Source organism: Molothrus ater, chromosome 6 (genome assembly GCF_012460135.2).
Source record: "Molothrus ater isolate BHLD 08-10-18 breed brown headed cowbird chromosome 6, BPBGC_Mater_1.1, whole genome shotgun sequence".
Classification (NCBI taxonomy): domain Eukaryota; kingdom Metazoa; phylum Chordata; class Aves; order Passeriformes; family Icteridae; genus Molothrus; species Molothrus ater.
Window position 1 is genome coordinate 36883128 of NC_050483.2, and position 14177 is coordinate 36897304.

Below are 14177 nucleotides of genomic sequence, written 5' to 3' on the forward strand. Positions count from 1 at the left end.
TGGAAATTCTCTGCTTTGATTCTGAGCAATGGGGGGTGATTTTTTATATACACTGCTCAATTGGAAGGTTATGTGTTTTCCTTATTTATTTCTTCATGAAAAAAAAATGAACATTTTATTCTTTTACATTTCTTCTATCAAACAAATGATATAAATTTTATACAGTCCATGGCAGATATAAGCATGGCAGTAAAATAACTTAGTAATATACTCATCAATTTGGACTTAGTAATATACTCATATGATGTTTATTAATGTGTAGACAGAATACAAAGGAATTGTCTTAAGGGTTCAAATTAAAACCACTCTCACAAAAGTCAGAATATTTTCCTCAGTTTATTCTGTGATGCGTGTATTTGAATCTATTTCTATTTGTAGTTTAGAATTCTTTAATAATCTATTAACTCTTTTTTTCCCTCTTATTCTGTAGTCCCTCGATGGATTTGTATTTGCACTAAATCAAGAAGGAAAATTTTTGTACATTTCAGAAACTGTCTCCATCTATTTAGGCCTGTCCCAAGTAAGTACACGCTTTCAATTCTAGAACATAACTGTGTATGATGCATTCTTCTGTTTGTTATTATTAAGCAAATAATAATTTGGTTTCTGTGTTTTCCATGGATTATTGAATAAGCTGTTTAAGGTGCATCCTGTTCATCCTGAGACACAACTGAAAAATGTGTCTATAGTATTGAATGTTGAGATGTGTAAGAAAAGTTTTTGCCACAAAGGATCATTATTAATTTATTGAGAACAAATGAAGTTTCTTTTCTCAGTTGTTTTGAACTTTAAACCTCTATACCTGATAGGAAAGGGACACTCTAATAGTACTTCCCTTGTGTCCTATTACTGGATGTTTATGGAGTACCCTGCATTATCCAGGGAGCTGACACAATGACAGGGAGTCATTTGGAGTCAAGAAATGCTGAAAGAGGCCATTAAAATGTCTTGCAGGGGGGGTTCCAACAAGGACACATTTTGATGCTTTCACCAATGCTCACTAATATGAAAAGATTAATTTGTAAAATATAGTAATTGGGGGGGGGGGGGGTTGGTTTGAGATTTTTTTTTTTTTCATTTAATTGCTGACAACTGTTTTTCAAAGATTAAAAGGCAGGGCAGAAGTGGGGCAAAAGTTAGTTGTTAATTCTTATTCCTAATCCTGCAGCATTCAGAAATGTTTAGGCAGGATAGCTTCTTTCTGCTTTCACTTAGAAATGAAGCAGAAATATTTTGCATGATGATTTTTAGAGAGAAACCATCTACTTCTACTGCAGTTATCCTGAGGAGGAAAAGAAAAACTGAAATAATACTTATTTCAGCTACTTTAAATTGGGACCCACACAGCTATGAGGAAGCAACTATTTCCATAGGCTACTTACTGTCAGTTTTGCTGTACCCCACCAACAATTAAATGGGAAATATTAATATTTGGTGACCAAAATAGACTAATTTTAAATATTATCAGGAGAGAATATGAATAGGGCTCATTAAGTCCTCAAAGAATATGCAAGCAATTGGCTGTAATAAGTTCAGTAATTGTTATTTTGTGCTGGCTTTGGCAAACCCAATGATAGAAATGGAAACAAGAGCTGTTTCTAGCTCATATCAGTATTCTTGTCTCTCATTAAAGTCCCTCGTTTTGTAATAGACTTTAATCCCGGATTTAATCTGTTTGGGAGTTAGTATCAAGAATCTCACATTTTGAAATTGGTGCACCACCATGTTGCTAATACAGTAAAGAATTGGAACTTTAATGTTTATTATTGTCTTATGTTCATATTAATCTGGTTTAGGCATAGTATCCAACAAAGTCTAATAAGCCAGTAAAGAAGAAGGATGGATAATTAGTTTAAGCAGGTAAATGCTAATTAGGAAACTCCTGAAAGGCATCCATTATACACTAGCTTAAAACAAATTTTACAGCCCTGGTTAGTGGTGTAATCCAAATTCTGTCAAGGCAACTGCATTTTCTGTAATTGAGATGTGTATGTTTGCTTTGCATAACAGATGGCTCTGTATGCTTAGACTGATAGCTAGGAAAATAATAATTGCATTATTCTGGCCAAAAGAATATTAGCTCTTGGGTTTTGGCCATTTCAGTCAGTCCTCCTGCCAGCACAGCATATGCACATATATGGATTGGATTTTCAAGGAAATTGATGCATCTGGAATAGTGTGGCCATCTGAAATATCATCTGTTCAAGAAAAATTTGGCTTTAACCCTATGTTAGTCTCTTGTTAAAAGCATTTTCTGCCACTGTCTTTCAAACTATAGAGTTGATAAATCTCTCTTGCTCTGAACTCACATCATGTTCTAAAGACTTTACACTCCATCTTGATCCATATACATTTCAAGAAAGGGTTCAGATAAATGAAGCAATTGTCCTTGTCTGTTAGAGTATTGGAAATATCAGGGCAAATATTTCCATGTGTTCACCACTGAAAGTAATGATGGAAAAACTACCAAAAATCAGAACCAGTACTGTTGTTTTTTATAGAATAATAAATTAAACCTACTGAGATTTACTAAAATATCTGAGATTTTTGCTTTTCTTCTCTTCTGTCTGTATGGAGACATTTGGTAGTTCTAAGACCTACAGTATTTATATATTTTTGATATATTGTTCTCTTGGTACAGCATTATACTGCTAGTCTCTTAATAATTTGAAAAGGAGTGCTTTAGCTACTTCCTACTAAATCACTAGTCAAAGCTTATTAGTTGCTAAAACTATTAGCAAGTCTATCCCTAGAAGCATTTTTCAAATATATATGGAAATGCTACAGTTTTCACCACACCAAACTTAAAATTCTCATGAATTCTGAATTTCTGGGTTGGTGCTATGTAATACATGTGGTTTTGTATTTCTTGCACTGCACGTAAACATTGATATACCCAATGCTGATACTCCAAAACTTTATATTTATATAGAACCTCCAGGCAGTGTTGCACCTAAAGGCATTAAAATGTACATTATTATTTGAAATTGCTTCATCAAGTGCTGCCTTTGGATTCTTAATTTCTGGTCAAATTATTTCTCCAAGACTTCATCCTTGTTTGGTGTTGTTTTGTTGGGTGTTTTTAGTTTTCATTTTTTAACTAGCATGCATAGAAATAATGTAAAATATATTTTGTATTTGCAAAGCAAAATCTCATGTCTCCTAGATAAAGGAAAATAGTTCTTGTATTGAATCTCAGCAGGTGGCAACAGTTATGGTAGTCAATTTTACTCTTTTCTGAACGTTTAGAGCCAGTGGTGCAAAACAAATGGATGCCAATGTTCTAAGATAGCTGCAGGACTAATAGTAAACAAATCTGATAAAACAATATCTTGGAAGGTAGCCTGAAAATTATAATAATAAAGTTACCCCTGGCAAAAGTAACAGTATAGTTGAACAGTAAACAAAAATTGCAATAAATGCCCTTTTGACATTAAAATGAGTATAACTTATATGTAGACACCTATCGACATATATATTTTGAATTTTTTTTTTGTATAATTTATCTTCCCACTACTGCTAACCAAGAATTTTAAGCTAGTTTGGCAGATGTCTATTTCAGACCACACTGTGGAATTACAATCAGATCAGTTTCACAGATCAGAGATACATTTCAAAGTTTAGGAAAAGAGAGTTAGCTGAAAATAATGAGTGAGAAAGGTAAAGAGCCAAAGCAAGAGAAATGGACCAACAATCTCCCAGTTAAAGGGTCTATGTATATTGGCCTTAGTCTATGTTAACTGTCATAGCTCAGTTGTACTTGAGGCAAGCTGAAATAGTTGAACATACTTTACAGTTCTTTCATGAACTGTAGTATTTGTTGAAAGACCCAGAAATGTCTAGAAATGTGCAGTTTGGCCAGGATTTCATCTCTGGGTTGGACAACATGATCTGTGGTGGTGTAGCCAATACAAACATCTTTTTCCTCTGGATCTCTGTAGTGATGTTGTTCTTCATATGTATCTAGGCCCATTCATTTTCCAAGTCAGTAGGTAGTTTTTGATATCAGGGTTACTTCCATCCTTGTAACCCTTAGTCCCTGATTTCCTTTTAGAAATGGGATGAGATTTCAAAAGAAAATGGCTAACCACTGAAGAGGCATTTAAATTGCTCCTTCCAGCACTTAGAAGTCAGTGTGAGTGCTTCCCTAACAGGTTTCAATTCTCTTGAAAATGTCTGTGCTTGAGACTTGGACCAAACATATGCTGAAACATAAATAGTAACAAAAAGGGAGAAAAGTCTATCCAGAAAGAGATAGAATAAAAATGTGTTATCCAGAAAGGATAAAATTGCCTTTCATATGATGTTTCAGGTTCAATAGAAAATACTATGAGCTGATAATCTGGCTAGGATGCTTTTGCTTTCAGGAAACAAGTTCTTAATCACCTCTTACAATAGTTGTACTCAGCAAGGATGGTATGCATTGTTTCCTGCCTCTGAGGTCCACATCTTAAAGTAAAATATTTCCTACCTTTGCTCCTGCTTGCCCAGGACACAGAGCAGATTGGCCTGTTGAAAAGAGAGCTCACTAAAAATGAACAGTGCAGCTGCTGGCATAATAAGAGATAGATAATAGAGATGAAAAAGGAAGAAAACAAGAATAAAATTTTGAGAATTTATCTATTTGAAAATAAAGCAGGCAAAACCAACAGGTATATTATGTGTGTACTCTGCTACCGATAGCATAATATATTTCCTTATTTTGGCTTTTTGTGCATTTGTTCTATGAAATAGCAAATAAAATTATAGCTACAGCACACAAGTACAAGGTCAAATAAATGACAGTACTCATTCTATTTGTGAAGCTATTCTGAAAAGGAACCATGGTGCCAAATGTGGTTTATTTGAATAATAAAGAAGAATTAGATTCCCCTGATAACTTGGCTGAGGGCCAATAAATCACTGGAGGTTAAGAATGCTTTGCAACTGCCATGTATTTCTTTTGCTTTTACGAAGCACAAGCCTCAACTACTATGCTCTACCTGTTTTTCAATGCAAATCAAGTTGAGGTTAGTAGATGGTTAAAGGATTGCTTTTGTGCTCTGTTTGCTTAAAAATAATATCAAGCAATCTTGACGCTTGCACTGATTCTGTAAATTCTATCTTATTTTCCTCCTATACCATTAACAAAAAACCATAATAATAATAATAATAATAATAATAATAATAATAATGAAAAATCCAGAACTGGAATCTTTTTTAAGCAAAACTAGACAATAACCAGTTGTGAACTTAGCCCTTTTTTTTTGTGCTGTTTTCATTGTTTTAGTGTTCTGAATTTAAATACTTCTACATAACATGATCATTTGTGCTCATACAGTAAATTGGTCCACCAGCACTGATAATTTTTTAACAGTTTTTCCCCTTTAAAATGAGTAAATAAAAACCTGGGAAATTCTGCGCTGGTCATGTGGGGCTTTAAATTTTTTTCCCTTAACATTCAATTTAAGAGTATTAATTTACTGTTGTATTTTATGCTAAAAGAAGTGAACAAGGGAGGACTTCTATTGAAATACAGCAGCTCTGAGGATTTTGAGAGCAGTAAGAAAATATAAGTATCAAAATAATTCAGAAACAGTACAAGGCACAGTGGCACATTATCAATTTACAACATTTAAATTGATAAATGCTTGGTGGTGAAGGCCTACAAGGGCACTTTGAAAAGCAAATAGCGACCTGCTGAAGAAATTGATTTTTCCCCCCCGAAAATGACTGCATGATGCATCATTTGACTGCATGCTGTCCAAGTGCTTGACAGAGATAATCTCAGCAATCCCACGGGTGACCTTATCGTTCTCACCAGGGCAACTTTGTCTAGGTTCTGACTTTGTGCATGTCAAGGTTTCTTCAGGCAGGATCCTTAGGGGGAAAAAGTTCCTCTGTTCGATCCAGATATTGAACCACTCTTGAAGGCACTCCCCCACCCCTGAAAAGGCAAGCTTGTTTCTTTTCTTCATAATTATGAATGAACTGAACAAGGGAAAATATCTATAGACACAGTATCTTTGCTGAGGACATTATTGCCTTCTCAGTGCAGCTTAGTTTAGCTCTTAAAGGAGAAAGGATACCTGCCATTAGAGGTTATCAGATACAGTTGAAAGACTCCAAAATATATGGCACTCTTCTACATAGCAGAAATATCCCACCTGCTTTCTTTATCACACTCACTGTTCACAGCTTTATTTTTGCCATCCTCACAGTATTTAATATCAGTACCTAATCATTTTTTCTCTATGCTGTTTTTTTGGGTTTTTTTTTAAAATCTCTACCCCAACCCAAGAACTTTTAAGACAACTCAAGTGCAAATGACAACCTGACAGAAGTCCTGAGCATCAACATCAATATGCATAATTTTGCATAGACACTCTGTAACAACCTTCACTGTATGGTCATGAAGAGGTCCAAAACACTTAGGCTATTTTATCGGGTTATTGAAAAACAGGTTTTGTCTTGCACAGAGAAATATATTGCCCAAACTGTGATGAATAATGGCATTTTAAAATTTGCAGGATTTTTTAAAGTGCTTTGTATAATGAACAAACTATTCTTCATGTGCAGTTAGTGAGTGTTAATTATAATTACTAACTAGGAATCTGTTGAAAGCAGCAAATGTTATGCTCTGTTTGGTATCCCAAAGCTGCTTTACCCACTGCCTTTGACACCCACAGTTCACTGTATTCAACCTCTTTTACCTCCTTCTTTCATCCACAACATTAATTCTGAGTGAACAAGACGTGCTTCCCTGCTTTTGACAAGATTTGCTGCAGTCTCATGCGACAAAAACCCAACACTCATTCCAGATTCAGAAAGTAGGATTTATAACAGCATTTTAATTTAATGTTGGATGTCGAACATATAAAGAGATCACAGTAGTACTAGAGCTGAAAATTGATGCCTTTTTTATTAGTGTCCTCTCAGAAGTGGGTGAGCTGCTGTTTGTGCAATGGAGCACAGAGCACCACAGTCAGATGAATGAGGATATGCTATCTGCAAGGAATCATATTTCAAACCACTGTCTGCCTCTATTGATGTGCTCAGAGTTGAAAGGTTATGCTAGTAAATGCCATCAGAATTTTCAGCATTAGAAATCTGTGGAATAATCCGCTGACTGTCACTTTGTAGTGAGTCCAAATGCAATACATAGTGATGCATTAATGATTTTTTTTAAATTGAAATTAACTTATTGTTACTGATCACATTGTTTTTCTTCTTCTTCTACAGTGTGTTTAAATACTGCCAACAGAATTGTCTTATAGGCTTCACTGAATATAGCTGTCTGTTGAGTTAACTAAAGGAATCCAGAATGTCATTTTACATGAGAATCATGTTTCCCTTATTTATTCTTTTGAACATATTTTACCAGCCATTGAGGCTGAAACATTGAGAGCCTTTATGCAGAAGGGATTCACTGGTTAAAATGAATCACAGATTCTCCATGCAATAAAATATAGCCTCATTGGTTTAACACTTAAAGGCTGAAGACTTTTTATGTCACTTAATAATTTCTACCATTTGCTGTTAAAGAAAAAAAAAAGGCATTTGATAAGGTATTTTCATTGCAATTCTTAACTCCTTCCAGTACTGAACAAGACTGAAAACATTAGCAATCAGATCATTTGCTTCCTGATGGATGCAATGGTTTCAGATTATTTTAATAAATATATCTGGGGAAAATGGGTAAGACAATTTAGGTATTTTATGCTTTTCTTTCCTATTAAAGCAAATTAAAAGTTTTCCTGAATTAATATTCGTATTATCCAAATTAGCTACAGAGTACTTTTGGTATCTTCTTTGCATTACATTGTAACATATTCATGTAGAAGTTGGAGAATATTCTGTAAAACAAAGAGCTGTGGAATAATTGAGGGGAAAAAAAAAAACAACAGGTACTGGTGAGAAACATACACATTTGCCCCAAAGGTATTTTCCATGCTTTTCGGGCACATTAGAGATGAGGAGAAAAAACCCTCAAAGAAAAGTAAGTATTCTACCTTTTAAGAGTAAGTTCAAACAGTCATTCTTCTCATGAGTGATGAAAATTTCACTTCTAAAACAAATTATAATTAATAGATTTCGATTAATAGTAAGAAAATATGCTTTTCATTGCTTATAAAACATACTGATTATAAACTTTGATTTTCTTTTACATCCATATTTGAGTCAGGGAAATTGAAAGTCATGACTCAAATATTTCCCATTGTATGAAATGATTCAAGATTTGTAGCAGAGAAGCAGTAGAGGTTCACTTGACAGAACTTCCATTCCAAGCACTTGAGAAGGGTGGGTCAATCCACAGATACTAAAGGGTTGGTTTAAGGTTATGAAAGGAATAAAATAGTGCCCATGTGTATTAAAAACACAATCACTGAATGGTTTTGAGCTACAAAATAATGCTGCAAAAATGAAATATAAAAACTGCTTTAAACTCAGATCACTTTAGTGATATCTTCAGCTGCAAATCCTCACTGACAGTTCTACCAGTCCAACTAAGGGCTTGCATATGAAAGCACAAGATCAGGAAGCAGCTCAAAAGAAGGATAGGAAATACATCTTATTCTGATTTTGCCAGCATCATGCATTAACAGCCTTGGACTTTACTTGCTCTGTGTTCAGTCAGAGTTAACAGATTAATACTACTCTGAGAAGAGAGGATTGGTAAGAGAGCAGGAGCATTCCAGATTCTGTGGAGAGCGTCTTCGCTGCAGATGGGATCTAGTCAAGAGAACCTGCCGAGTCAGAGGCTAATGGTACTTAATCCCCAAGGTTTGTAATGGAAATTCAAGACAATCCTGTCCATGTATTACTCTTCCAGTATTAATTTATATTCTTTTGTCACTCCCTGTTCATCTTCAGCATTAAAATAGACCTATGCTGCTTTAGCATTTTAACCCCATGTTTCCCTGTATTATCTTCTGGCGTTTTAACCAGGATGCCATCCAAGACATCCTCTGCCTCTGCTTCCTGTTGCACAGCAGCTGACAGCAGCTTCCTTGTTAAGTTACAGTGTGAAAGAGAAAGCTCCCCGGTTGCTTTCTGCATTTAGGGGACAGGGAAAAAGAACAGCAGAAAACTTGTCTGGCTTACTGTGAACCAGTACTTTATCTTACTTGCTCAGCTGAGTTCCTTAACAACATTCACATCGAAAGTTCTCTCTGCTGTTTGCTCATACCTTCAGAGCTGTCCACATTCATCCTAAATAACTTGGCTCCACATGGATGATGTTTACTTATCGTTCTCATGGCACTCCCACAGAAGCTTCCTCTGCAGATGAACCCACAGAAGAGCTAGTTTAAAGCCATTTTACAAGCTAGGCCATCAAAATCTGACATCAGGACCCACACCATCACACAGCCTGCTCTAGCAGTGCTGGCATAGCCAAAACCAGCCATGCAGCAGAGGGGTACTTCTACTGACCATCTGATGAGGTAGTAGAAAACTAGGAATTAATTTTTCCCAGACAGGAGCTCAGATGTGGCAACAGAGTGAAGTGATAAACTTTCTTTGTTCAGAGTTAGAAATTTAGGGCAAAAAGGCGAGAAAGAAAATCTCTTCCTTCAGCAATGAGGAGACATGACTAAGAGCAGAATTATTCCCTTCCCTTTAGAGAGAGCAATCACCAACATATATTGGAGGGATGCGGAATCAGATTAGGATGGGGGGACAGACAAAAGAAATGCTCTAGTATGAGCAGACAGGAAGGGGAAGACAGAGAAGAAACATATCACATTGCCTCTACTCAGCAACAGACTGGTGAGGAGACCTGCTGCCTCTTCCTCAGCAACCAAGCAAAATTTTGCTAACCTTTGATATTCAGAACTCGCAGCCCAGCATAAACTCAAATAGTGAGTCTGGTTCATTCTCAAGATATATGAAAATAATATTTTAAGGGCTTATTAACATTCAGGGGTGGTTGCACCCTTTGTGGCTTTGTATTTTCAAGTCTTCTTTTTCCATTAACTACATGAATGCTAAAAATGTACTTTAATATGTAGGAGATGTCTGAGACTTTTTGGGAATATCATGATTCTACAAAAAGCCTTTGAAACTACAACCAAACCACTTGATTAGCAATAATATTATAAAGTTTGGCAATGGTAAAATATAAAGGGGAAATACTGCCTTATTTCTCTATCACATGGATCTATAAACTGATATAGTGTATTCTGCTCCTACTGTATTCCAGATAACTTTTAAAGCCTTTGTGTTAATAAATCTGGCCTTATACTAATAAAATGTATGACAGAATTATTACCTATATTAATTATTTTATGTTTGAGATCCTGTCTTTGGGTCTTTTGGGTGACAAGTATTGTCTAGTCTGCTGTATTAGGATGTAGCCATTACAGTCAGGCACACTCTCTGCCTTTTCATACTGCATTTCAGAGAGATGTCTCATTTGGGACAGCACTTATTCATGCGGAAGTGTTAAATACAAAGCTGTACGCATTCCTGAGATTCCTTGAATAACAATGGAGCTATCCATGTATTCTTATTGAACTTCCAGAGCATATGCATAACAAAGATATTATGAAAATTGTAATTGTATCTCTTCTATGTATTAAAGCTGCATGTATGAGTCATGACTTAAAGTTTGTAGGAAGACATGTTTCCTTTTCTAAAATTCATTAATCCAGTTGGAGAAGCAGTAGCTTTTCCTTCTATGTTTGCTTCTTCTGACATGGCATGAGTCTGATCCACAGCCTGTAAGTCAACAAAGAGATTTCCCAGATTTTTGAATGGTTCTCATTTTACTCTATACTGCAAATATGCTTCTTATTTTACATTGAGAATGAAGACATATTCTGTAACTTAACGAGCAATCCCTCTGTCCCTATAAGCAACTAGTACTTTGAATGAGTGACATGATTTCTCCTTTTGGTTTCTTATTTGTTACAGATTGCTTGCAAGTTTTAAAATATTTTGGTCATATGATACCTCAGTTTCTTTGCCCCGTCTCCAATTTTATATATTCAGATATGAGTTAACTCAAATCAAGATTATGTTAAGGCATTTTAGAGGATTCCTGCATTAATTGTAATTGGTATATACTCTATTTACTGCAACCTTGTGTGCAGATGAGCTAAAGTCTAACCACTGAGAAAGATGCACTCCAAAGACATAACAATCTTCAATATCAGAGGGGTTGGCTAAAAAATGTAGTGGGAAAGGTATATATTTTATTAGTTGCATGTTTGGGAGGGGTGAACGTTGTGATATTTTTAGAATCTCTTTCCTTTCTTCTGATTCAGTCTGTCCTCCTTCTTAGCTCCCAGATCAAGTTTGGATGTATTGTTGCTTAAGTGTGCAATGCCTTCTCAAAAGAAGGCAGTTCAGAGGAAGAATTGTTAATAGGAAATAATTCAGTCACTGAAATGAACTGCAAATTCCAGTTTCTAGAGATGGGATTCTCTTTCATGCTCATTGCAAACATAATGATTTCTATTTCCTGTTTTTTTGGTTAAAATGTGTCTCTAGAATTCTGTACACTTCAAATTGAACTTATTCCAGATGTTTTCTTTGGCTAAATACAAGTAGGTTCCTTAATACTTGTTCTATTCTCCTCTCTTTTTTTGATATCACTACACTCCTCTAGGTTTCTGTACACTTGTGACTGTGAAGAAAAATCTTATGTGTTTGATGGACAGCAACTAAAGTAGACATTTTCAGAACAAATTATGCTTTTCCCATTCTAAGTGGTTAGGAGCTATTTAACACATTAGTGCTTTACCTATTTTGGACAGTGATGTGACTAGATCTGACACAGACCAGTCTGCATTCTCATGATGCTTTTTGGGATAAATCCCTCCAAATTAGCAAAGTCTGCAACTTCCCTAATGAGGGTGCAAATTCTTGTGAAGTAATAAGAATAATAAGCAAACTGGAAAAATAAAACCCCATATATAAACATGTAACTCTTACAGCTCATTAATTAAAATTGACATTGCAGGGTTTTTACATGGCAAAGAGACTACAAAAGGACACTACCATTTTAATGTGTTTTGGAACATTTTCAATTTAGCAGCCAAGAAAATCATATAATTCTGGAATCCATTCACCTCTTTAGTAAAAACACCAGTCTTCAATTTTAAATAGCATTTGTAGAAATTAGAGAAGGTAAACTGAAATTATTTCTAGAATGTCACAGCTTCATTGTGTTACTAGATGATATGGCCTATGCCTTCATTGTCATCTACAACAGCTGGGAAGGTGCTGTGAACATAATGTCATGTCTTTTAAAATAACTGTAAAACCCAAAGATTTTGAAGGAGATTATACGTTCATACCTATATTTTCTATTTTGAATCAAGTTGTTGATGTGTGATATTCTTTATTATAGCATTAACACCCGTGTCACGGCAATATCAGAATTTGCATATAAACAATCACCATAATGGACTTGAAGTAAAAAAAATGCAGAGTTTATTTTTATTTTAAATAAAACGCTTGCATATCCTGAAATGCAAATATTTATTCTGTGCATGTATAATTATAATATGCTCATGATAGCTGATAATTTTCTGATTGTCTTTTATAGTCTCATTTAAGTCATATTTATTCTCTTGCATCCATGGTCTTCATTCAACACTGGACATCTTACTGAGCTGTAGTACAGGGGTTTTTTTGGTTTTAACCTTCAAAGGAATTTAGTTGAGCAGATGCTACATTGAACTAGTCAGAGTAGAAAGGAAATGATACGGCTTTTAAAGGGCACATCTAGCATATCTACTGGGCTAAAGTAATTCTGGCAATGCTTCAAAGGATATAACTTTTGATGGTAAAGTAGGTAGGCTACAGAATGAAATCACATATGGCAAGCTGTCAAAGTCTTCCTACACATTCAGTACATTTATATAAGTGCAAATGGATGCTGCTTAGATGGAGTCCCTAGCAATTTCCTGTTAAATCTGCTCTAAGGTTATCTGATATTATTTGACTAAATTATCTGTAAAAGCTGAGGACAACTTTTATGATCAAATATTTAAAAATTAGTTTTTTCTTTTTGGCAGATTATCTGAAAAATGAACTGCAATTGTATTAACACTTGAAAGCAAAGGGCTTTCAGTAATAGCAATTATATCAAAACAGGGATAATGAATTGCTGTATATCAGCTTGAAGAGGACGTATTTATAGGTCAATGATGTCAATAGCTATAGTTCTCATAGACACCTCATTTCTTACCCTTTTATTCTTTGCTAATGCTAAGCAGACACAGTTTTAACTTTTAATGAGATTGGTGACTATGAGAATCTCATTTCACAGTGGAAGGGAAGTTTACAAGGGATGAATATTTTCACCTTTCAAAATTCAGCCATAAAAGTTGTTGCCCTTTTACAAATGCTACATCGATGATTAGCTATCCCCCTCCCCTCTAATGAAAATAAATTCAAATGGTCATTCATACTTATTACAAAGACAAACTTTTAAATTTTCTTTTTCATACAGATTCTGTTAGTTGTGTTGAATAGCACTCTAGTGTAATGACAAAATGCAGGATGCCTTACAGCATTAGCTTTATAGCCAGGAGTATGTATGCATGTATATTTTCATATAATACATCTCTGTGTATGAACGTGTATGAGTGAGTGATTGAAAGAGGAACCTCAACGGCGTGCTGAAAAGTTCTCTATCTCTGTCCTACACTGTCCCTCATTCGTAGGAGGGAAGGAATGTCCAGCTGCAGCCTTACAACCCTGAGCACATGCATTTGCTTTCTGATTTTTGGCCATGGTTATCCTTGAGAACTATGGTAGGATGAAGCACATTTAGTTTTACTGGGGAAAGGTGCAGTGTGGTTAGTGCTGTTAACTGTTGAAGGTTGGAATCTGTTTACAAAGGATAGAATCTAATGAGATTTAGCCATGGAAATTGAAATCCCTCTAGACAGACCTTTATATTCATTTGGCCCCTCTCACACACCTGTGCATGGCAGTAGCACATGTTCCCATCACAGCTTGGAGACTGCATGCCAGATATAAGCAATCAGGCTGTCTAGTTGTTCACATCTTATAGGATCCAGGAGCGAAAAATAGTTCAGAAATGCACAGCTTTGGTGAGGTGTCTGTCTCTTTTTTTGGCTCCTGTTCTGCAGCTCCAAAATCATACCAATATAGTAATCCCATGAGTCACTGTACAGATCACACCCTTGGCCCCCATCATAAGCATAGGGCATTGTAGA

At 35.4% G+C, this 14177-nt stretch overlaps 1 protein-coding gene across 5 annotated transcripts in view; it reads left to right on the plus strand.

The window, feature by feature from the left end:
- NPAS3 (neuronal PAS domain protein 3) overlaps positions 1–14177 on the plus strand; it is a 594775-nt gene that overhangs the window by 415882 nt on the left and 164716 nt on the right. For all 5 annotated transcript variants that reach the window (XM_036383698.2, XM_036383697.2, XM_054515085.1 and 2 more), the window contains one exon: positions 431–520. In XM_036383698.2, coding sequence (XP_036239591.1) covers positions 431–520 — 90 coding nt within the window. The remainder of the gene's footprint in view (positions 1–430; positions 521–14177) is intronic.